Source organism: Branchiostoma floridae, chromosome 7 (genome assembly GCF_000003815.2).
Source record: "Branchiostoma floridae strain S238N-H82 chromosome 7, Bfl_VNyyK, whole genome shotgun sequence".
In the NCBI taxonomy this organism is placed as follows: domain Eukaryota; kingdom Metazoa; phylum Chordata; class Leptocardii; order Amphioxiformes; family Branchiostomatidae; genus Branchiostoma; species Branchiostoma floridae.
In genome coordinates this window covers 24,926,492-24,952,196 of record NC_049985.1, presented here as the reverse complement: position 1 = coordinate 24,952,196, position 25,705 = coordinate 24,926,492, and the positions used below count along the sequence as shown (strand labels likewise).

The 25,705-nt window shown below is 38.3% G+C and overlaps 1 protein-coding gene across 1 annotated transcript in view; it reads left to right on the top strand.

The window, feature by feature from the left end:
* The window catches only part of LOC118419453 (WD repeat-containing protein on Y chromosome-like), a gene marked incomplete in the record, with an annotated part of 53,472 nt that overhangs the window by 23,311 nt on the left and 4,456 nt on the right, over nt 1-25,705 (top strand). The window contains 24 exon segments of the mRNA XM_035825830.1: nt 354-419; nt 4,899-5,129; nt 5,576-5,667; nt 5,939-6,031; nt 6,795-6,887; nt 7,615-7,701; nt 7,977-8,077; nt 8,718-8,964; nt 9,608-9,713; nt 10,467-10,618; nt 11,238-11,340; nt 12,312-12,418; nt 14,049-14,128; nt 14,674-14,771; nt 15,467-15,526; nt 16,116-16,311; nt 16,910-17,002; nt 17,524-17,582; nt 18,132-18,207; nt 19,191-19,256; nt 21,014-21,053; nt 23,086-23,174; nt 24,399-24,604; nt 25,178-25,287. Coding sequence (XP_035681723.1) covers nt 354-419; nt 4,899-5,129; nt 5,576-5,667; nt 5,939-6,031; nt 6,795-6,887; nt 7,615-7,701; nt 7,977-8,077; nt 8,718-8,964; nt 9,608-9,713; nt 10,467-10,618; nt 11,238-11,340; nt 12,312-12,418; nt 14,049-14,128; nt 14,674-14,771; nt 15,467-15,526; nt 16,116-16,311; nt 16,910-17,002; nt 17,524-17,582; nt 18,132-18,207; nt 19,191-19,256; nt 21,014-21,053; nt 23,086-23,174; nt 24,399-24,604; nt 25,178-25,287 — 2,651 coding nt within the window.

Below are 25,705 nucleotides of genomic sequence, written 5' to 3'. Positions count from 1 at the left end.
GGAATATTTGCGGCCGTGTAGGGGAAAGATCAGGAGCCGTGTAACCGTCAAGGCTCGTGCGCTGTTTTGTTGAGCTGTTGTGTCATGGCAGTGGCCTCGCCTGGCTCCAGGTCACCGGTGCCTACTACTACTAGTAGAAAACATGGCAGCCTGGTGAGAGTCTATGATATTTAATATACATGTAGATATCTGATATTTCAAACTAACAGTCTAATAACGATCCATTTTGAATCTCAGTCCTTGACTGTTGTTAGCTTTCTTCAGGATTGTTGCTTTGCAAATGTCAGCAAATGAAATGTCATTGCATGTGTAGAAGATGTTTGTAATACTGTTTTTTGACAATTGTTTTTCAGAATGAAGAACAGATTGTTGCCCTGTTTATGAAGATAGACTCATCGTCTGATGGCGAAATTGCTTGGGTAAGTCTTTCCAAATTATGTTGAATACATTAAATGATGTACAGTCTGTTGTAGATGTCCCTGAAAAAAAGTATGATTGAATCAAAATAAGGTGCTAACAAAACAAGAAATATAGTGAAAGGAAAGAAAAGGTGTATTCTTAGTATACAGGGGTCAGTTCTTGCCCCAGGGGAGGACTCTGGTTGGCAGTTAATTTACAAATACATGTAGGTATGAAACAATGTATCTTCAAGAATAGCTGTGAAGTAATGTTAAACTTAATATTCAAACCATTTTCCACTAGACAATTATTGCTGAGTGGCTGTTGAGTGAATAAGTTTGATTTGTGCGGAATATGATGTGCAATGCAAAATTATGATTCAGAATTTAATGATGATGCTTTAAAAGATACGAAATGCTCATAATCTTGAAAAACCTGTCCTTTGTCTATAATTCAACAATCTGTCAAAGCTTTGATCGTTCACATATCACAGCCTCTAGTAGTGTTAGGGTGAAAAAATTCTCGATTTCACACACTGAATGTTTCCTAGTTGCCAGATCTTCTGTGTAATGCCTCCACAGTCAAATATTTAGACTAAGATATATAATGATATATAGAGCGATATTGTTTTTCACACCAGGTCCTGATAATTGTCCTTTTGTGTCATCTCCATATGATAGTTTTGAAAGTAGGAAGGTGGTCACACAAGTCTGTGATAAAATCTAACTGAAAGACATTCATGCAGAACTAACATGTCACTCATTTTTTTTGGCTGTGGTGTCCCAATTATGCACATATTTGTTGCCCTAGTTGTTATGATTATACCCAGTAACTACAACAAATGCCTCGCTGTCTAAACATTTATACAGGTGGAAAATGCAGGTAGGGAGACACCTGGTTTTGTGTTAACCATGCATGTATAATGTGTAACAATGTGGCTGGAAAGTTGGTGGCAAATATTACTCATGTTAGCATGAAAGCTAAAAGTCCCCCATCTAACTTCAAGTTGGTACAATCCATGTTGGAGTTAATACACCATGTCCTGTCATTCAACACGAACAAATCGCTTTCCTCAAATTTTGAGTCACTCTTGATGAAGGTACATGAGTGTGCAACCAAAAATGTGCGACCGAGGTGAGCAATTTGTTCATGTTGAAAGACAGATAATGATAATTGGTTCAGAAGATGTGTGCAACACATTTTCATAGTTTTACATAAATGCTGAATTCTATATATTAATCAAGAGAAATGCATAACAGATTTCTACAACTTTACCCAATTTGTTGCGAGGTCTGTTAGGGACTGCTTTCACCCAACCTGGGAAACTATGGGGAATAATCACTATTCTCTTTATCTGGGCTGGAATCTATAGAATTTGATGCATCACTTAACCTCTAGGGGTGATGCAGGTTGCCTGACTGAACATTTCGGGAAAGGTCAAAAGAGAAAAACCATTGTGCACTCTGACAGGAGGAAAAGAAAAGCTACCACCAAAATAGAAATGATGAAAGATGTAGAACGTATGTAAAAGTCAGTGACATTAAAAGTTTAGAAATATCACCATGTTTCATTATAATCTATAATATCTATGACAATAATTCTCTGTTACTTTAGATGAGACTCTAATTCCCAAGAGTGACTTTCTCAATTTCCTAACAACCATAGATGAATTATGTCAAGTAACTAGCTTGAAAGTTCATTTTTAATCTTCATCATTCTGTAATCTTCAACCCAAAGAATTGGACTTTCCGTGACAATGTTAAGACTGGAGTTAGACAGACAAAATTTGAAGGGTAACATTTAGGTCAAATCCTTTGTTTTAGGTATTACAGTTCTGCTTTGCTTCAAAACTTGGACCAGGTTAGTTTATTTTTGATCACGTACTCTAGACAAGTCTGCAGAATGTGTAACAAGGGTAGTTTTAAAAAAATGCACCAGCGATGTTGGGATCGGTAAGAAGGGAATGACAACAAGTGTTGGACCTTGTGAAAAACTGGGTTGTTATAGCTCACCAGGTATGCTAATGACTACTTGTATCTGCAGACAGCATTTTAAGACATAACACTAGTTCCTAACCACTTATTTGTACCCTGACTAGACCTTTAGTGTGACAAAAACATGATTGTTTTTCTTCTTATAATTATATAGAGAAGGCACCTGGCACTCAAAGTCCAAAGCAAGACAAACTTCTTAAAAGTTCTTTGCTGAGTGAAAAGATAAAGGGAATTCTTAAGGAAAACAGGCAGCGCTCTTTCACTTTGGAAATTGCACTTAAAATTCTTTCAGTCGAGATTGCAGTTTAGTACTGAGTCTCTTGGAAAAGACTGAAGAACCCTCTTGATAAGGACCTACATTGTACTATGATATTCAGTTGGACTGCCAATTCATTATGCTAAATTCAGGAAGTCAATTGTCATCTTATTCACAAATAAGATTAGAAATGCTTTTAATAAGAATATCAACTGTACAGTAGATCAAAATGGCAACACATACGTTACCTAAAAGGGGTAATGCAGGCCCCCTCTTGATGGGCTGTTAGATACAAGATGTTACGTTGTCAGGGGCAGCCTGGAGGGGTGAGGTGTGTTGTTATCATAACATGCACTCATCTGATGATGTTTTTGTTCGAACCAGGTCAGATGGCAGAAAAGGCCTTTCTCATCATCCCTTGTAGTCCAGTGAAGAAATCAATCAGCAAACAAATCCATAAAGTTGAACACAGATAGCAAAAATAAAAACACCCTTGGCACTAAGTAAAGTTGAAATCTGTTTAATGCATTTCATGCATACTGAAAATCAAAAACTTGCCTATGCAGTCTTTTCCAAGAGCACTTTTAAGTTCAAGCTATAAACTTTGAAATATCAAATGAAACTAGAAAGGCAACATTTTTGAAAAAATGCAGGATGTGGGCGAAGGGAAAAGAAAGGAAAAATCGCAAGAAAAGAAACAACTAGAATGACAACATTTTCGCGAAAATGCAGCAAGTCTTTCCCGTGGCCTTTTTTTGAAGTTTAAGTCAAACTACCTTACACACAATAGTAATTGCCATTAGGTGCCCCGTATTCTCGGTTCACCCCTATTCTCGGCCTTTACCTGACGTCACGGGTTGTGCTGTGTAGCAATTATAAAGCTGAAATTCATGATCAGGTTCAGGTCCGGTACCGTACCGTAGCCTCCATTCCAAATTTGACTTAACGCCGCAGGCGACAGACATCGACGATACAGTATTTGGCTGCCGCGGCCGGTATGGTCCGAGGCGTTGACGAGCCCCCCTCCCCACATGGACCGTCCGACCGTTTAAACGCCGTCTTTTGAGGGCAATTAAAAAATAAATAAAAAGGCGTGTAAACTGAACGATGCTCTGTTTGCAAGATAAAATTGTTGTAAATATCATAAAAGAAAAAAAAAAGGACAACTAAAAGAAAGTTGTTCCCGCCCGGAATCGAACCAGGGTTGACCTAGCGAAAAAAGCGCAAACGTGGCTGGTGCTTTAGCCATTCGGCCAAGCTTGCCGTAACGTTTTTACCGGCATTGTAACAGGTAACATGTATACAAATGCAATGCGTAGCTTGAACACGTCCGTTCACTGTTTAATTTGCAAGATTCCAAGGTCCCATTTTCTGAAGATAATGTTTTTCTGTGCAAATTTATCAATCTTGTTCATTCCGTGGCGGGCAACTTCTTCCTTGAGCGCCTGTTTGGTCGAATGCATGGCCGATTTACTGCCGCGTCTCAGCTGCTATTATAAAACTGGATGCCGAATGACATTTTGTGTTCTCTGCGTTGATAGGTCCAGCTCTGACGTACACCCGAGACAGTCTGAATTTAGGCCAATCAAAAAGCTGGGAACGCGGAGTATTTGCTAACAGCTTCCATTTTTCTGAGTTTTGATTGGCTATTATCAAAATGGATGCCGATTGTGTCCTGCGCGTTGATAGGTTCACCTCCGACGTACAACCGAGAAAGTGCGACTTTAGGCCAATCAAAAAGCTTGAAACATGGAGTACATGGAGGCTTCCATTTGTTTCTGATTTCCGGTGAAATACTTGTAAGAAAACTATATGTGTGGCTTCGCCCACATAATTACCAAGTGTAAGATCATCAACTGTGTTCCTTAAGAAGTTTATCGCAGTCTCCACTCAGCAAAGATTTTTAAAAAAGTTTGTCTTGTTTTGAACTTGAAGTGCCAGGTGCCTTGACTAAAAAGTACAGGATAATTATGATGTTTTGTTGTACTGAAGATGTAGATCAACAGCCCATCCTTGCTTCTATACCCCTCAGCCACACAGACCAGTTTAACTATTAGTACTCCCATACCCATTTCTCATAAGTGCTATAATTTAAGTGCTTTGTAGAGAAAGCAGTATGTGCCATTTTCAAGTCTCTAGTATCACGGTATATCCTCTGACCATCTGAATGCAACCCCCTTGGCTATTGCAGCTGTCTAAAACATCCTGGCCGAGGTCATCAGTTTTAATCCACTCCTGTTGTGTTCCAGGATGAGTTCTGCACTTACATGCAGCTGGAGTATGCGGAGAAAGAAGAGGCAGTCCTACGCGACAAGGACGTGGCGTTCCACCTACCGGCCGCCATGGGAAGTACACCTCACAGGGAGCCAATCGTGAAGGTGTCCCACACGCCAGACAACACGTTCATGGCTCTGGGACAGGACGGAATGGTCACCTTCTGGTCTCCTAACTTAGACCTGAAGAGAACAAGAACAGTCGTGGTAAGCTTTAACCCTTCAAATTTGTGTTCTGAATTATCAGCAAACAGGTGAGAAAAGGTGAAGAAAGTGAATACAAAGTGTTTCAAAAATTTGAGATTCAGGTTTTTACTGATGACTTAGAAAGTGTGCAGTAAGGCTTATTAGATAAACTTTCTAGGACAAATGATGGAGGTCACAAACATAATAGCCTGATGTCAATGATCCCTACCAATATTGCTCAAGGCATCTTTGACTGGTTGCCGATGTCACACTATACACTCATGTCAGTGTCGTGATATAAACTTTTAGTTATTTCAACTTGAGAAGGGTCAGAGGACAGATCGAAAGCTTGCTGGTATTACTAATTGCTTCACACAGTACTTTGTGTATACTATATGATGATGATAAGCATACAAATTCAGTATAAATATTATTTCTCACTGTGTTGTGACTTTTTTGTTCTACAGACAGAGCAACAACAGGCCAACAGAATAAAGAACAAGTGGATCACAGACTTTGTGTTGATGTCGCAGTACAACAAGTTCATCATCGGCACAGGGTCAGTAGGTTCTCATATTGTCTTACAAATTTTGCCCATACATATAGTCTGATGAATTCATGATGCAAATGATGCAGTATCTCTGAGTTTGTTTTCAAATTGTATCTTAGTTAGTAGAGACCAGTTAATGATTTTCATGCAGTCAGATAATGATTTTCATGCATCAACTTATAGATGAATACAGTTATTCACGATAGAATTTGTGTATTACAAGGCATGGTTATTACTATGAAACTTCAATCTTTTTTATGAATGATTTCCTCTGTTGCAGCGATCGAGAGATCCAGTTTTATGAGCTGTCCAACTTTGAGCCCTACTGTCAGATCAGCGGGTTTGAAACTGTTCCGCTGAAGCTAGACTACTGGTATATCACCATTTACATTTTTCAACCTTCTCTTTGTCATTGTAGTAGCAAGTACTAATAGGCATACATAATCCAGTGAGTAGCAACCCTGCCTCAAGTCCATAATTCAAAACTCAGTTTACTCCACATTCATGTTACTGGAAAGGATTGCAGTCCTTTGGATTGTAAATTAAGCGATGGCCCACTGATAATCGTGCTTGTCGAAAAGAGCTGGCGGAATCCTTTGTTACTTTTAACTTGTAATATACATGTACAGTAGCATCTGTCTTCTCTGTCACAATTAGTGTAAGATTAATGACAATGACAATGACACTGACAATGAAGTTTATTGCATATTCATGCCCCGTTGGGGCTAAATGCAGTCAGTTTGGTACAAAAGGTAGTAAACGCAAAGTTATACAATTTCACATACTATAGTTTATATGCATCTTCTCTCTTCCTAAAACATTTGTAGATGAACTTACAGAGATTTTCTAGTATATCGTGGTCAAATGATGACATGAGATATTTGAACATATCTTCCTTCGTCATGTGTGCATATTTCTGATCTACATGTGTAGCATTAACAAATGTATTGCGCAGATCATTGTACAGACACTGAACACTCTAGGACAAAGTGTATTTCGTTTTCTACATACATGTGGTTCTTATCGCAAAATATACATTATTAAAGTCTATCATTAGGAGGATTAAGCTCTACAGTAAGCTAAACTGGATTACGATTACTTTCATGGTTTGAATCTATGTTGCATTTTGATCCCAGCCCCACAGGTCCAGCTGAATGCCTGGTGCTGTTTGGAGACAGTGAAGGATGTGTCAACATTGTTGTTATCAGAAACACTGGAGAGACGTTACGGTAAGGCTATATCAGCCTGGTATCTATCCCAATCTAACTCTAGTTAAATTCCCCAATGATCGCTTCCCCTGTCCCCCTTGAAATATCTGGGAATCATTTATCAGATTCTGAAGTAGTTAAAGGAGTGTGTGACCCAGCCAATTAGAATACATGTAGTTGCCTACATGTATGTTATCAGGGCTCAAAATACTACCTGCATATGCAGGTTAGTGCAAGTAAAATTGGAGCTGTGCAGGTATTTCTGGTGTCTACCTGCACCTGACCTGCACTGGTCCATGTACTAGGTTTTATACATAAATGTCCTATGATGTAGCTGTATATGGATTGTTATTAGCTGCATTGACTAATGTCACCTAATATGAAAAAATATAAAAGACAAAGTAGCAATGGTTCAAACAATTTTAGTATGATCCATACTTCCTAAATTCAGAGTGGTGCAGGTAAAATTTGTCTGGTGCAGGTAATTTTCAAATTGAATGTTACCTACACCAGTGCAGGTACTATGCAGAAAAACATATTTCGAGCCCTGGTTAAACTGTCTAGTAGATAAATATTCAAATCCTAATAGTTTATTTCTCTTAAAGGATGCCAGACTGTTCTATTCAGAAGCAACCAGAGGAGAGAACCAAAGCTAAAATAGGATGATAACCAGGATACAGTGACATGTATTTTTATATTGCAAAGGGGTGCTCATTTTGTATTGATCAATGATTTTGTTATTTTACAGGACCTGGAAGAAATTTCCCAAGACAGAGGGCATAGCTAGTGTCAACGTAGAAGTGGTAGCAAACGGAAGTTTCACAAAATACATAAGGTACGTGAAATTGTCATATCATGTAACCTAATTTAAATTTACATTCTTTAATTTACAGTTTACAACAAATTGCATGAATGTTTATGATTTGCATGAGCATGTACATATGTAGCAATATCAGTTTTTTTATACGAATGGGATAAAAGAAATATAAACTGTACACGGACATTTTTAGGGAATGGTCAAGTTTATCGATATGCAATTATATGTCAAGAAAACAGGAAAGGTCTAAACCAGAAGTAGACTAAGACATGTTACCGTTATTTGCATATCAGATGGAAGGTGCACAGAGACTGGGTGGGGCAGCTACGTTACTATGACGACATCAGATCTGTCATTTCCTGTTCCAACCACGCCAACTCGGCCTTGGTTATAGGTAAGTACTCTTTTCCCCACCCCCTAGAAAATCGATCTCAAAATGAGATATTAGACAAGAATAGGCTATACTTGAATTTGTAAACAATGAATCAGGGTGCCTGGCAGTTGGTATCAGCCCCCGTCTCGGAAGATGAATGCTTGATGTTCTTTTTTGTTTTTTCTTCTTCACTCATCTTAAAAGGTAATACCGTTCAGCGTACAAGAAAATGAATTGGGACCGCATAGCGCAGTGGCAGTGTGTTCGGCTTGGGACCAAGAGGTCTCGGATTTGAATCCGCCTGCCGTGCTACCGATCTTGTGACCTTGGGAAAGGCACTTTACACGACTTTCCTCACTTTACTCTGGTGAAAATGAGCACTTAGCTTTGGCTAGGACCGTCCCTCGGATATGACGTAAAATGGAGGTCCCGTGTCTGGGGAGAGCCATACTCCAGGCACGTTAAAGAACCCCCACACATGCGATGGTGCGGTGTGCGATGGTGCAAAATCCTTCCGTCTAGAATTGGTGATTCTCTACAAATCACCCGGACTCCAGGAAGAATAGTGACATCAGTCACTAATGGAGATCTGTATAACCAAACCAAACCAAACCAATTCTTATTCCTAACTGTACTATTTCCCCCACCCACACACACACAGGTTGTGTATCAGGCAGCACCCATGTGGAACAACAGCTGAAGGAGATATCTCATGACAAGTTTACAGCCAGTAAGTCCAAGATGCCTTCCCTCGCCTACGCACAGACTAGGAAGAGACTGGACACTGATGAGACAGTCTTCAAGATCTACAAAGGAGTCAAGACATTCGACTTCTCCAAGGAGAAGAATCTTATAGTCACTGGAGGGATGGATAGAATAGTTAGGACATGGAACCCATATGTACCAAGGTAAGTTTATCATTGAACTGATTTTTATTATCGTTTCATCAATGTTTCTCTTTGTACTCGATAGTTATAATTATTATATTATTTCTCATTTTCGCATCTGAAAAGCATGTTACACATTTGTTGCAAACTTCATGTGAGCTTTGTGTTAAACTTCTGTGGCTGTATCTACCAGTAAGTTTGTTGAATTTGTCATTTTTCAAAGGAACATGCAGATATCACTGTCCAAGTCTCACTGGCTTTTATCATACTTTTGTTACAAGAAATAGGAAATGGACTTATATATCAATATCCATGTTTATCAATCAAAACATTAAAAACATAAAGTAGACAGAACCGATGTCAGATTCTTTAAGATTAGAAAATGCCAGACGGGTTGTAAATAGTTTTATCTGATCAGTAACTTACTAAGTCTAAGTTCTACGGACACATGATGTACAAGATGAAGCATTTTTGGTACCACATCCTTCACTGTGCAGCAGCGACACCTAGCTGCAGTCCAAAAACAAAAAGAGACACTATCACCTGAGGAAGTTGAGAGACGGTCACCAAAACATCGGCAGGGCAGGTATTTCCACACTGATACTCCTGTAGTGTTTTCCCATGATATTTGGATTAAATGTAGAATGTATTTTTTTCTTCTTAGCAAACCCACGGGTATGCTGAGAGGTCACAACGCTCCCATCTTCCACCTCCACATCAGTGCTGAGGAGAACAGGATCTTTAGTGTCTCTACAGACAAGACTGTCAAGGTTGGTAATTTTTCATCAAAAAGTCTATTGGCTACCTATTCCTTCTCTCTGTTCGTACAATGTAACTTAACTGTAACTACAAAATAGGCATAAACTCTTTTGTCTAATTTCATAAAAAGCTACCAGCACTAGCAAATGCCATTTAACTGCCAATGACATATCAAATGTTTTTTGAAGGTCAAGGTGATTTCTGGTACTAACAGTATTTTGCACTCACTATTCAGCACCAAGGACAGGGATAGTTACACAACTCATTTGAAGGCCTGGAGTGGCTGTTTAAGTGTTTTTCTATGTCATGCATTTAACAGGATATTGATGACCTAGGTTATGTTCTTGGTTTGTGCTCCGAGAGAAGTCTTCAGACCAGTATGTTATGAAGAAATAAATGGATCTGCTACACTTTAAGTTGGGTCATGTGGAATAACAGTACAGTGTTTGTCTCTGAACCCAGAGGTCCTGAATTGGAATCTGGTAATATGCTGGCAAACTTGTTCCCTTGGGAAAGACACTTTACACAACTTTCCTCACTTCACTTAGGTGACAATGAGTACCTAGCTTCAGTTAGGGCTGTCCCTCGGATGGGACGATAAATGAAGTGACAATGGATCAAACCTTATGGCCCCATCTTCACATTTACTGTTCAAAAGTGGACCAGGCGTGCTACACCTATAGGTGGTATGAATACTGGTTATGTGAAAGAAACAAATTAAAGTAAAATAGAATAGTAAGAGCTCTTCTTGTGTTCTTTTTCAGGTGTGGGACACGTCAGACCAGTCCTGCCTCATCACAGTCACAGCTAAGAGCCATAAGATCCGAGGGGACCTGATGTGCTGCCACTACTCCGCACTGGCCAAGAGTCTGGCCATGGTCACTGACCAGCTGGCTCTTCTGCAGCTCAAGATGAAGTAAGTGTGGACAAAGGTTAACAATGTAGGTAAACATTATATAGCAGAGTGGATTCATTCCTCAGTTAATCGACATCTACCGCACTGCAGTCATCCCTCAATGATACTGTAAATGCATTGAAGTTCGCGGGGATATAATTTTGTCTTAGCAAGAAAGTGGAGTGTTCGCGGTTACAGGTTTTAAGTTTGTGGTTACCATAGTGCCATACACTGTAGTCACATACTGTAATGGAAAAATGTTTGCGGTGGTTTTAAGTTCACGGTGAGACTGCCTCACGAAAACAGCGAACATAAAACAAACGCGAACATTTCTGTATTTACAGTAAATCTAGAAATAAGTACAGAGATTACTTCCAGATGTTTTGAGTGACACTGACAGTCATCTTATAGATCTTCAAGATAGATGTCACTCAAATTGTCTTAAATCTTATCCAGAAGCTTCAGGGTTAGGTTGATGGTTGGAATACCAACAGATTTCAGTAGATGTCACTGTTGCACAAACACTGTATCACAAACTAAATCAAACATCAATGAAGTAAAGTGATTTGCCAAATATTCTTAGACTAGCTCAGATCAGGTACACATTTTGTGATAATTGAAACACCTCTTTTGTTTCCAGGTCGTCCCTGAATGCAGACATAGTCCTGTCTCACAAGGAGTCAGTGCAGTGTTGTAAATATAACAGCTCTTTCAAACAAGTCATCTCCTGTTCAGATGCATCGGTAGGTATAAATGGCAACACACACCAGACAACTAAAAACTAAAAATACTCTGCAAAACGTTTTCAAAGACAAAGTGAGAATTTACAATTCAATTTTATGTGACTGTTAGGTTTACATTTCATTTGTATTGAGGTGTCATTGAGTTAGGCCAAAGCAGGTAAATTTTATGGATGACATCAGCGCACGCATTAATTTTTGCCTGATTTTCCTTTGGAGATGGTCAACATGACAAGAAAGTACCAAAATGGGCAAATATGTTGTGTTGTAGGCTAATGGTTGTACTTGTAGAAGTGACACTAGCCAGGTAGCCATGACTGTAGTAACTGTTATAGAAGTGAAACTAAAAATTTAGTTAGATAGTTGTAAAAGTGGCCCCAATATGGAAGCCATGCATGTTGTTGCCATGTTGGTAACTGATACCAGTCTACCACACTAGTGTCACCTTTGCTACACCAGTACAAGTCGTGAATACAGAAATGAATGCCTGGCTTGTAGGCTGTGATACCATGTTTCGTCGCTTCAATTTTTTTTAACGTTTAGTGCGTACATTTGGAAAATTTAGCCATCTTGGTTTTTTTACCCGTCTTGTTTTTTTCCCGCCCTATCTCACTATTTTTGCAGTCTGTAGAGGACGTCATCCATAAAATTTATTTGCTGTGGCCTTATCTGAACTTGTCCAATTTCTGTAGCAGTCATAGTCCATTGGTTAGAGTTCTTGCCTCTGGATCTAGAATTAGTTTGAATCCTGGCCGTTGTTGCACACTGATGCAAACTGTCACAAACTGTAGGATGAGACATGAAGTCTGGTCCATTGTAAATTGTGTTTGTTGGTAGAATTTCCCCTGTACAATGAACCAGTTGAATGTAGATATTGTCTATCTTTGTTGAGCAGTGACCTAAAACTGGAATGAGATCAATTTCACTTTTTTCCTTTTTATGACCCTGTAATTATTTCTTATTCTATCCACCAGGTGGTGAAAGTATGGGACTTTGAGACAGGAACACAGATCTTTGAGTTCTCCGGAGCACATGGGGACAAGCCAGTCACCTGTATGACTTTTGACAGTACAGAAAGAAGGTAATGTAGTGTTATCCAACTAACTTAATTCTTATACATACTGTGCACACAAGTGTTAGAGATGAACAGTAATGACACAAAAATACATACAGTTACAGTTACTGAATTTTGTGATGGGCTGTAAAGGACCCTCTTTGAAACGTCCTTCAAATATACAAGAATGTAACGGGAGGTGCCCCAACACGGTACGCTTTTTGTTGCGCTCAAACTCATGGCGCTCCATCGCAAGTTGCCTGAGAGTGGTCAAATTTTGATGACTGAATTTTTTACACATAGATGTGAACAACATACTTGAATAAGAAATGCATTCATGTGGTTCATGAACCTTTCGCGCTGCGTGTTGCAAGCGGCAAACACTGTGAGGCAATTTCGTGTATGTAGCCTTCCAATTTTGTACTACGATGGACAGTGTGCCTAACTTGGTACGCTTTTTTTTACATTTTGCTCTCTTCAGAAGTAAGTGGTAAATTTAAGTACACAGAAAAAAATTAATAGTATGATATTTTAGCTTTCTTTTGACAGTAAAATCGTGACTGTATGTACTTCTTGTCTCACATGAGGAAGGCTGTACCTAGAACAATCCAGCTGATGTTTTTACGGGCAATGAGCTAAATGCACTGATTGTGAATCCCGACTAAAAAAACATTACGAAAAAACGACACCGCCAACATCAACAAAACTCTGTCTGATTATATAAAAATATCATTATTTTCATAGACAGCACGAATCATTTGTTACAGTCAAATAAATCTTTGGAGCGTTCTCTAGTATGCCACCTTCACGGCCACACTCCCTTGGGAGTACAATGGTGGCAATGTTTATGTCGCTTCCTTTTGGTTGTTTTTCTACTCAACAAACATTTGAAGACCCATATTCATAGTGTTTTATGGAGCTTTATTTATGTGTATCATGACAGCTGTGTGACTGCTTGGAAGAGTTCGTATAGTTAGCGACACAAGCCGCCAATACGCAGAGGCCGGTGACCGCAGTGATTCAGCACTGTCAACATTACTGTTAGAATTCTGCTTTTAAAAAAACATGAAGTGAATATGTTAAAGTATACTTGGAATGCAAATTAAAGCTGTGTGCATGGACTTGGTTTATTTACCTTTGTAATCAGCATAGTCAGTGGTAACAAACACGGTGTACTTATGGATAATAAGATCAGCAAAAAATCCGTGCCGTCTTACGACGGGAACCGTCTTAGGGCGGCCCCCGTTAGAACACGATTGGCAGTTTGATAACTGTCCATTATGTTCAAGGGTTCTATATGTAGTAGACTGATAAGGTATTGTTTGTTTGTTTGTATTGTGCCCCCAACACAAGAATATTGTTATATGGCAATGCCTTTGGTAAAGATATAGATTGTAGGGCTGTTAAACGATGAAGAAAATTTGTGCGACTTTGTCTTAACATAATATTCTAATGAACTGATATCCAGATGGCCTCAGAAATATTTTCAGCAATTCATAATACGGTTGTCAAACTTGTCAGTATGGCAATTGCCAAAAAATCAACTCGCTTCTGCCAATCTACACCATGTGTATTCCATGTTGACAGATTCTATACATGTATACAGAAAGTAACAGATGATAATCAGACGATAATCATTTAAATTCTCTCTCCTCAGACTTATCACAGGAGGCAGGGATGGGGTGTTGAGAATTTGGAACTTCAACAACGGACATTGTTTGAAATCACTCATAAAAGGTGACTACTGTTTCTATATATTAATCTCTAATAATTTCTTAGAAGAATGGAATTTATGTGGTGTAACATGCAATGTTTAATAAGACCCCTTTCTGTATAACCATCAATTTCATTATTTTGATATGATGCTATGATGCAAGATGTTGAACTATGATTTAAAAGACAACATGGCACAGTAAGCATACACCTAAGAGCAGACTTTGGAAACGGTCAGATGTTTCAGGTAGAATAAACTACCTTTTGTCAGTGACACTGAGCAGATCTTTTGAAGAGCAGATTCTATACTCAAACAATGAATTGATATGTTAAGGATGTGAGGACAAATTTCGTAGTAAACAAGTAAATTAATGCAACACAATTCGAAAAACGTTAAACACAAAGTACATGTGTTTTTAGAATTCATCCATGAAATTCTTTCAGGGATTTGTCAAATCTTCGGTTGCTCAGCATGCAGTTGCAGCCTAAAGCAAAAGGGGGCGCTAGTGTTACACTGCAAAATACTAGTAACTTTTACTCTAATAAGTGTTCTGGATTTGTCTGTACAGAAAACACAGAAGAGGTGACAGACTGCTGCTATGTGGAGTTACTAAGGAACAGATATGTGGTGTCTGTGGGCTGGGACCACAGGATCAACATCTATGCTGTAAGACCTACCACTCGTTCTTTCTAAGCTCAAAAGTTTTGAGATCATCTGTGACATGGTACAAATCATTTTGAAGCAAAGTTGAACTGTAATTTTCAACCCCCCAAAATGAACAAATTTTCGACTAATTGACTCCAGTCTTTGTCAAGTAATTCCTCTTCCATTACACAAACTGGAAAGCCATTATTTCATTTTTTGCAACAATCAACTGTTCAAATTTGCTCATTCTTGTTAACAGTATAGGCCATACATTCTTAATTTGATTGATAATTACATCATTCTGTAGATACCAAATCTATAAGGCTCATGGCAACTTTTTGATTTGTAGCAACCAGAGATATCTTATAAAGAGAAGCATTAGCCAAACTCATTGCGTGTTGACATGTCAGATTGTCAACCGCAAAAGCTTTTTAGATAACGCTAGTTCACCTTTATCCGTGGGGTAACCTTTATTCGTTGTTTTTGAAAGCAAGGTGTTCAAGGATATCAAGTCAACGGATGGTTGTTTAAAACAAGAATATTTTGAAAATATTGCAATTTGAAACCACCGTCCGTCCTGATAATTTTCCTAAGTGTGTTTTAGAATACGACGGATATAGGTTACTCCACGGATTAAGGTGTCCTAGCGTTACTGAAATGTTTTTTGTTCCTTGAAATTTCTAACATTTTTTTTATTTATTTGAATTCCCATGAAGGATGCAGCAGAAGATTTCCATCACTACCAGAGTCCTCTACCAAAGTGGACCGATGATGTTGTAAGTTCAACATTTTCTTCATCATTCTTGTAGTGTATTCGGACATCCACATACAAAAACATCAGGACACCATGCCATTTTGAAACTGTCTGACTGTATGTTTGCACTTCAGAGATATTCTCAAGATCTGCCAATTGGAAAGGATAAAAAAAATACAGACAAAAGAACACACATTTATTTAGGTGACTTATTGAATGTATGTAGACACTAACTCAATGACGCAGCATTGTCTCAGATGTCCAGCATGCACTAGGGACAGAGCAGATTGATGTGTTAACAATAATTATGTGGACAAAACAATATTTCTCCTATTGTCTCCTGAAAATGTCCCGTACAGGTAAACAACGTCATGTACATGTACACTAGTTTGAGCTCCCAGATTTGTCAAATGTGCTGCTTTCAGGATATGTGTGACGACAGCTTTAACAATTTGACGGCCCCCCACAGTGAAGACTGATATGTGGCGATGCGGAAGAGCTTTTAACAATGCATGTAGTTAGAATCACCAATGACTGATACTTGAAGAAACATAGTACGCAGAGTTTACTACTAATTTAATTGGTAAATGTATTTTCTTACCTCCTCCAAGGCACATGGGCACAAAGACGACATCCTGTCCGTGGCCACGTGTCCGCCCAACCTTCTGGCGACCTCGGCGTACGACGGGAAGGTGATCGTGTGGAACATGGTGTCAGGACACATCTACTGTCATCTGGTCTCACCTGAGCTGCGGAGCAACACCTGTAGCTCTTCTGATGATGAGGACGACAACAGACTCAAACAAGGTGGGAAATTTTCTATCCAAAACAAGTAACATGTCTTCATCTCATTTTAACGTATGTCTGTTTTGTTGTACTGTAAGTAGTTGTTATACATGTAGACCTTACAAAAGTTGCTGCACTTTTTGCTTTCAATAAAGATTTCTCTTTTATTAGTTTTAACACCAAATCTGATAATCCCGTCAAGCCATAATACCACCACATTAAAAAAATAAACACATTGTTATGTAGGTTTTCCTTAAGATCTTTTTTTCTTAAGGTCTTGAGCTAAATATTGAAGTGTACATACAACGTGTACATACACGATAACTGTTACAGTATTTTTATCATGTGGCGGTATTATGGCACGTGGTGGAATTATGAGTCAGGGTTGATGTCATAAACTAACTCAGCACAAAAAATGTTTGAAGTCTTGAATTTGATCAATCATATCTCTGTTATTACTTTGTCACTTGAATGTGTAGTATGATATATCAATGGAAAGCTAATATATATTACCATTTATAATGATACCACATTTGATATGATCCTACATTAAAAAATTGAATAAAGTAAGAGACAAATAAAGGAAAAATGAAGTAAGAGATTTCTGTTTGCTTTGCAGATACTTCAGATCTGAGCATCAAGAAGGTGCTGTTCTTAAAGAGTCGGGCAGGGAAGAAAGATGCTGCACAGCTGATTGCCAGTGGACCAAAGGGTGAGTTAGCACTTGGCCATCATGTTTGTTTGTTTATTTATTTATTTGTTTGAACTTTTATTTCTTCACGAGAAGCTCAAAATCTGCCTACAGGGTGATTTTCGTTGAGGTTATGAGGAATAAGGTTATTAGTCACAGACTAGATGTAACTTCTTCTTCTGATGTTAAAGGAATGACTTTGGAAGCCACTGACTTAGGTCTTTCTCCCTCTAGCAAATAATGTACCAAGGCTCACTGACACAATGAAGTCGCAATAATTACATACAATTACTTACCATCTGGGTCTACAGTATGTACTGTATAGTTTGAATCATGAAAATCACTGTTTAAAATTTAATCAAGTTCTGAATATTTTGTTCAAGGAATTTTATAATGTTAGATTTTTTGCTGATGTTTTTACAAAAGTTTGATTACAAGTATCATTTGTTTCTCTCGCAAGACAAGTTAAAATATTTTCAAGAATGTTACTACCTAGTTAAGTCTGCCTTTACTGAGTGGAAAATGTCAACATCTGGTTACAGGACAAATCCATTTCTGGAACATCTTTCAAGGAGGCCACCTGTATGGGCTAGTGAATGGGGTGAGTAAAACCTCTAAAACAATCAATTACTTGACTAAAATGCATCGGTTTAAGAAAACAATATTGTTCAAGCATGCTACATATCAGTTTTTTGTTATTTTTTTATGTCCAAAGTAGTACAGCAAGATAATGCAGCCTAGATTGTTAAAGGGATAAGGTTACAGTTAGGAATTTGGTGTTTTCAAGATGTAGGAAAATGCAACATGACTGTGCTCCTTGCTATCTCCATGGTGCTGAAACTGGAGTAGTGGTTGCAAGGCTATCAAATGGACCAATAATCACAGGATGGGTGGAATTTGATGCCAGCTATACAATGTGGATACTGTTAGAAGTGTCAGGTTTTCATGTGAATTCATAGACAAATGAACAATTGAAAAAAGTTATTGTTCTACATGTAATTAAGATCAATGATGAATACAATATTCATCCTTTCTTTCTTTCATCACAAAGATGGCATTTTAAACTTGTATATTATACATGTAGTATTTTGGTGGCGATTGCCTCTAGAATCATAAGACTGTTGAACATAAGGCTTTTTTTCCCTTTCAGTCCAAGAAACAGGGCACAGTGACTTCCATGATTCTCAATGCCAGCGACACTGTTCTGTACACAACAGACTCGATAGGTGGGTATCTCTTCTTGTTCTTTTTATAGATTCTAGGGAACATACTTCAGTTGGGGTTCAATCACCTAGGAAAACCTAGTTTATCCATTAGATTGTAAGGTTTGGACCACTCACACCGGGAAGGACCCCTACTCTTTTCAATACTTCAATAGTTCTTCAATGTACTTGAGGTGTTGCTTTCATCAAACACTGGACCTCCATTTAATGTCTTATCCTTGGGATGTCCCTAACCAAAGCCAGGTACTTGTTTTCTCATGTTGAGTGAAATGAGGAAATTAGTGTTCAGTGCCTTTTCCATGCAAGGCATCAACATCGATGCATGTCATATACCTCTTGATTCTTTGCCAAACACCCTAAACCATATGACACACAATCGTTAAAACCAGTATACAACCAGTTTCTGTACATCAGTGCATTAATGATGTTTAATTTCATATTCCACACCTGTCACCCACAATCAGCCTCCTGTAGAGGGCTTAGCTACTCATGACATACATCACAATCATTTTGTGGAAGATTTGGGCTCTATGCATAAGGAATCAACAATTAGCTGGACAGTTGTAACCTTGCACAAGGTGGGCCCTTGATAAAGTTTTAGTATCTGGTAGCTAAGGACAGATACTGAACTGAGTCAAGTATACAGTATAAATACCAACCAAGTATACAGTATAAACACCAACCAAAGTCAGGTACCCATTTCCCATATTTACACCTTGATGAAGAGAGGAAAGTTTTGTCGAGTACCTTTCCCAATTGCAAGGATGCAAGATCAGTAGCATGGTAGGGTTTCTGGCTCTATGAGACAAACACCCTGTAATTGTGCCACATATAACCCCACAATTTAAAGCTTGATCATAATTTTTGATAGAAAATGGTATTTGTTGATAAAAGTACTCAATGTATTTGCTCTTCATACTTACACAAAGTACACAATCATGAATTATCGGCATTAAAAAAACATTTTATTGCTATCTGTTGTTTAGGGTTCGTGTATGTCTGGGACATCGATGGCTTCTGTGAAGATGGTGAGGCACCTATACCTCCTGCATGTAAGTTTGTACAATCACACAAAATGAATACCTTTCTACATTTTAAGTTAAAATTCTTCCCACACCTTTCAATGTGTATAATGGCAGTCTATAGGGGCAGTGCTTATATCTACATTTCTACATAGCCTTTGGACCAAACAGGGCACTAAAGTAGGGGGCTAGTCCACTGGTAGTGGAGACTGTTCAACTTCCATACTACCATTATAACACCATATCTTTCTGTGCTGAGTGCTAATCAGAGAAAGCAGTAAACACATGTACCATTCCTCTCTAAGTCTACTTTCAGAGTCTAATTAAGTCTATTGAATTGTTCTTCTTCTTTCCTCAACAAGATAGACAAATCTGTCTCAACATCATGTATGTATTTTTATTAACTTGCAGTATCTTTTTAATTAACTTTAATGGATTTTGCTAAAGAATGCAAGTTGAATGGGGAACAGGAAAGGCAACAAAAAGAAATAGTTCATGAATTACAGTTAGTCATTTCGATGACTATAAGTGATGCTGGAATGCCATAATCATAAAAATCATAGTCATCCTGGCTTTACTTTAATGGCGTGGAAGCCACACTCCATGTAATAGGAGGGGCAAGACCTTGCCAAACCAGAAAATGTCACTGGTTTTACCGAGTGGCCAGGAATCGATATATCTGTCAACAAGATGCAATTAAGCTGTTCTATTAAACTGACAGGAGTTACTTACACCACCTTCCCACTAGTGGCTACAACCACACTGTAACCGTAGTCAAAAAGACTTCATGGAACGCTCTGCAAATTACATCTGCCTAAAAACAAAATTTAATTTTCTTAAGTTTTGTGTGTTTTGTTGTCTTTTAAACCATTCTTTTATATCTTTCATCATATTCCAATCATAAAATCAATGGTTACTCAAATCCTATTTTCGTCAATGTACGGTCACTCAACAATCACTGTCTATTGGACAAGGAGGCCTTTGAAAGAATTTGTTTAGTCGTAACACCATGAAACTAATTTCAGGTTGGCCTACTTCTATGGGACACAGTCTATTCTTAAAGTGTGATGATTTGTGGGTCTTCACACAGAGAAGTGACAGGAGAAGGATTGATTGAATGCACTTAAGATCGATGACCCCATTCTCAGGAGATGGCATTACCAATACCTGATTGAGCAATATATAGTTTCAATGTATATTACCAGACCTGCCCAAATGATCACAAGACTAAGTCCCTTTAATAGTCAAATAGTTTATTGTACGCTAATACAGTACCAGGGTTACAAGGAAGTTGGTCTGCATGCAGCTTGATTCTAAAATAATGAAATGCAGAAGCGACTATCGTCATATCATAATCGCTTTGTATAGTATTACTATGCAGATAAAGCATTGTAGAACTATTCTTCACTCTATCATCTAGAGTTGTGCTTGCTAGTTTTGTTTCCTTGCCTTTACTTATGATATATTTGAAGCTCTTGGCAAAACTCTTCTAGAACGAAAACATTTAAAAAGAGTTTTGATATATTTGTTTGTTTATTTTTATTTAACCAGGGATACATATCGCCTATTTAGGCGTTTTTCAAAGTTCCCTGGGGGGCAACCCCGAAACATACATGCAACATAAAAGCGATATCAAGTAACACAAATGGCTTCTATTGTTGATGAGAAGTAGAGACGAAATAGGGTGAGCAGAATCCCTAATTTGAAGTGGAGTGTGTTAAGTGTTTTTTGCTGTTCCATTAACACCACAATGAATTGATTTCTTTCTCCTGTTATCGTTTGTGCAGTGATCAGAGACTGGAGAGCTCACACACAGAGTATAACTGGGTAAGTTACTAAGTACCCTTATCTGATCAATACCTAAAAGTTACCTTACACCAGCCTTCCTGAAACCACACCTTTTAGGCAAAACAAATTTATTTTTGTGTGAGAGTTCAGCAAGTGAACAAAATAACAACATAGGGCTGAGAGGAAAACATCTGACTATAATCACTCCAAGGAAAATGTGTATCAGTGCTACAATTCTACCTAATTATATAATATGATACTTACCATTGTTTCTAAGAACGGTATTTCTTGGATATGAAGTTCAGGGACTGTACTTTCAAACTGAAATACACTGTATTTTGAAATCATTGGAATTTCAATGATATCCCTTCTTTACTTTAAGCCTGGTTTTTAAAAATAACTGAAAATAGGTTACCCCGCAGATAAAGGTGAACTAGTGTTACCACTGTACAGTCTTTAATACCTTGTTCATGTTAATCTCCCAACCTACACTATACATTTTACATTTGAATCCAAAAGCTAACAAATTGAATTGGCATGGTTTTATGATTGTCCCATAGCAATGCCAATATACCTTTGGTGCATTGTGTATCCAATAAACCAGTTCATCTCATCCCTAAATTGAATATTCTTTTCAAAACCTTTCAAAAACATTGCATCTACTATACAAGTTTGAGGCCTGTTGCTTAAAACTTCCACTCCGATTTTCAAAGCAGGCAAGCTAGAAGAAATCAATGGAACACATTAGTGACCAGACAGGCGCACAGTTCCCCATTCATCACTGCCAGCGGGGTCTAACCGCTGTACTTGGGGCTTGTTAACAACATTACTGAACTTGTAATCCAGGAAATGGCCAAGGCTAACACTTAAGGAAGAACTCTTGGGCCTAGGAAAATGATGCTGTGTTTCTGACAACTGTCCTAAAAAAAATTGAGTCAGTAAGAAATGATTCTCATATTCTTGTTTTTATACTTTGGCTGAATAATCATAATTATTACTTTTTTGTTATGTATGTGTAAAACAAATGTAAAATTGAAAAGCATAATGCAGTGGTATTTTTGATACCATATTACAATGATATATAAATTGTACAAGCACAAGTATATACACTGTAATACTCATTCATTGGTTTATCAATTGCTTGCATGTAGATGTGTAAACGAATAAGTATTAGTATAAGACTGTATACAGTACAGCATTTACTACACATCCTTACATCAACTGTTCCAATTAAGCCCTCATTTGTCAAAATATCGTGAAATACCTGTGGAAATTTGTTGTGAATTTCATCACTAGATGCCAGGTCAAAAATTTTACATCTCTTGAAAAGAAGCTGGCCAAAAACAAAGGCTAGGGTTTCCAGATTTTTGCTACGGTTGGTCGTAAAACCAGAAACCGGACATCTTTTTTCATAGGCCTTATAGCAAATGTACTTGGAAGGCATCAAAGCCTTGTACAACAATTTGCTGATGGAGTCCTTCTGCTGACCTGGTGATTCAACCCTAATCAATACAGTGTGATTGGACGCAGGTCTTTATTGGTTACTGATCAATGAACATTTGTGAGTCCCCGGGGACTGAGCTAAATACGATTTGCTGGAATTTGTTATCTAATTTTTTTTCTTATTGACAAACACCAGTCAACAAAATTCCAAACAATTGTTTTGGAAAGAGTTGATTTCTGTAGGAAATGTAACCTAATGTTATGAATAAACCATAAACCATAAATCAGGTAACGTTATATTAATGTTATTAAAGTTGTACATTTTCATAACATATTCAATTTTGCAATACTACATGATTATCATTGATTACTATAGGTGAACAGGGGCAACATGATTTTTACCACCCCATCTAAATACAAAATGATATTTTCAAGAACTTCATAAAATGATTAATTGGAAATGTTCCTCTTTCTTACAGTGTCATTTACGAAACACTTAGCATTACAGTTTATGATAATTGTGAATTACAAAGAATAGAACAAAAATCTTACCTACATTATTATATAATGGTACAGGAGATAGAGGGAGTTCTTGCTGACTCACATGTGCTTTTCTCCATCTGTTCAGTATGGACCTGATAGAAGAACACAACATTGTGATCACCTGTGCTCTGGACTGCACGGTCCGTGTCTGGACACTGGAGGGCAACTTTGTTGGTGAGTTTGACTGATAACCCAGCAAGGAAGATTTTGCATACATTACACACATTTTTCCCTTCACCAAGAAGGGTAATTTTTTTGGTTATTGGTGGGTCTATATGTAGGTCAACAGCATAACTCAAGAAATTGTGGATGGAACTTGGTGACGTTTGGTAGGTTGTAGCAGGTTGTAGCAGTTGTGGAAAGGAAGGCCAAGTTCGAAAACAGCTTACCTGGCATTTTCATGCGGTACTGCAGCGAGCTTTGTATTTTTCTGCGCTTGTTGTTGTTGTTAATTGTTAAGCTTAAAGTTTGTAGTTCCTTAAGTGTAGTGCCTTAAATGTACGGTTAGCAAGTTTTCTTGTTGTTTCAGTAGCTGGGTACATTTTTTAGAGGGATGGGTTACCAGTCTTTCCCCTTAAAATCCTGGAGGCACCTCCTCAAACTTGTGGACCCCCCAATTTTATGCCCCTTCTGAAAGACAGGTGTAGCTAATTATCACGATGGCCTTGCCAGGATTTCAACTGAAATCTCCCAGTTACCAACTAATTGGAACCTGGAGCTCAAAAGGATGTGAGGCTGCTACCAGTCGAGCTTCAGGGACATCCCATCCCATCTTTACCTCCTTAAGATTACAGGATTACGTTGCAAGAACTCTTGAGACTTGGTAGCTCTGAGCCATTTTAGTCACTGATTTTGTGGACTTCTGTAGAGCTTTGCAGCATATTATAGTCAATGACTTTGTCTTATATTTTGTAGCTATTGTTAATTATAGCAGGTTATAGAAATACATTCACAGGTCTATTTGTCTGTTTATATGAGTCCCGTCAAACCCGAAGCAGAGTTGTGAGACTGTAACTTTTAATTACAAGAAAATGGACAAATCTTTAACTCCAGTCTTTGTCAAGGTTGATGCATGCAGATAGAGCACGTAACTTTGTGAGCATTGGATCATAAGTTGCTGAAAGTCTATGGTGCCCCACGTTTAACCCTTAAACTGCCAGAGCCCTATAAAATGCTATCAGTGCCAGGGTTGGCCACTGACCTCCAAAAAGAAATCCCCAAACAAGGCCAAAGACCCTAACTTCCGGGGTTTGTGCACTACAATTACATCTTCAGGGGGATACGCTATTCCAGATATATCCATGCGTGGCACACAGGGTATGTATATGTGCTGGATATATCCGGGCTTGTAAGTTTAAGGGTTAAAACGTTGAGTTAACATGTCTATATGTCACCCAGGAACATTTGGTCAGCCTGACCCCTGGGATATCTACAACCCCAGCACATATTCCCACCCCATGGTGCCCTACGACGTGCTGGTGGACCCACTGAGCATGCCCAGCCACCCGGTGATTGACAGGAGGATGTCCGTGGCTGATGTAGTCCATGCCGACTCCATGGAGGGTAGCGATGCAGGGGATGATGATGATGATTTACAGAGAAGGGTGAGTTCAACTTCTTGAAAAACAAAGCCAGTTGACTTAAGGCAGCATTTGGCATGGGGAAGAGTATAATCATGGTTTAACTTTAAAACCATAAAACAAGGTAATGCATTGTGTGGCCTAAGAATGTTTGGCACTAAATTAAACTTGTAATGATAATCATTTTACAGATACGGTATCTGCATTGAGAAAAAAAAAACTTACTACAACATTCTGTGTGACTTAAGTTTACAAAGTAGAAACTTGTAAGAAGAATAATCTTAGTTCAAGAAAAATGCTGTAAGAAAAAAATTACTTAAGAAGAAAATTCTTAACTCTTAACTTAAAAGTAATCTTGACTAGAAAAAAAATTCTGAATATAAGGAGAAACAAAAAAGATAAGAAAATGGCATTTCTGGTAGACATGTACCCGGTAAACTACCCAATGGCATAACACACCAGATTTATTTGTACTGAACAGTACAAGTTGAATATTTGGATAGATTTATTATCTTATTGCACTACTTAAGGTGAATGACCTTGATATGACCTATGACCTTGTGATGACATAAAATGTCCTCTAATTCGTCCCCCCAGCCTCACACAGCGCCCAACTTCTCCACCCTGCACTCTGAGTTGTTGGTAGGAGATGATGAAATTGCTGAAGAACTGAAGAGACAACCTTTTGGAAAGGCCATTGGAAAAAGGTAAGGCGGATCCTACCCTGGTATCTTAGTTCAGTTCGGTTCGCTCCTCCCATCGATTTGCTCCTCCCACCCTTGCCGTATAGTCTGGGTGGTCATACTATAGAGAGAAACAACTGGCATTTGAGTATTTGCCCAAAATATCGGGCTCTGATTGACTTGACTGGTCTTTGTAACAGCATAGAAACTATGTTTGAACAGTCTTTCAATAGTTTGACTTTCCCCGTCATGCTACTACATTGTGTACGTTGTTACATTGAAAAGTGTTGATTCTCAAATTAATGTAAGACACAAGGATGAAATATTTCTGGACAGGCATTCTATTCTGCATTGGTGCAAACTGGGGCTAAAATAGGATGGATTCCAAATTAGGCAAACCCTAGATAATAAAGTTTTTTTTGCATAAAGAAGAGTCTTTTTT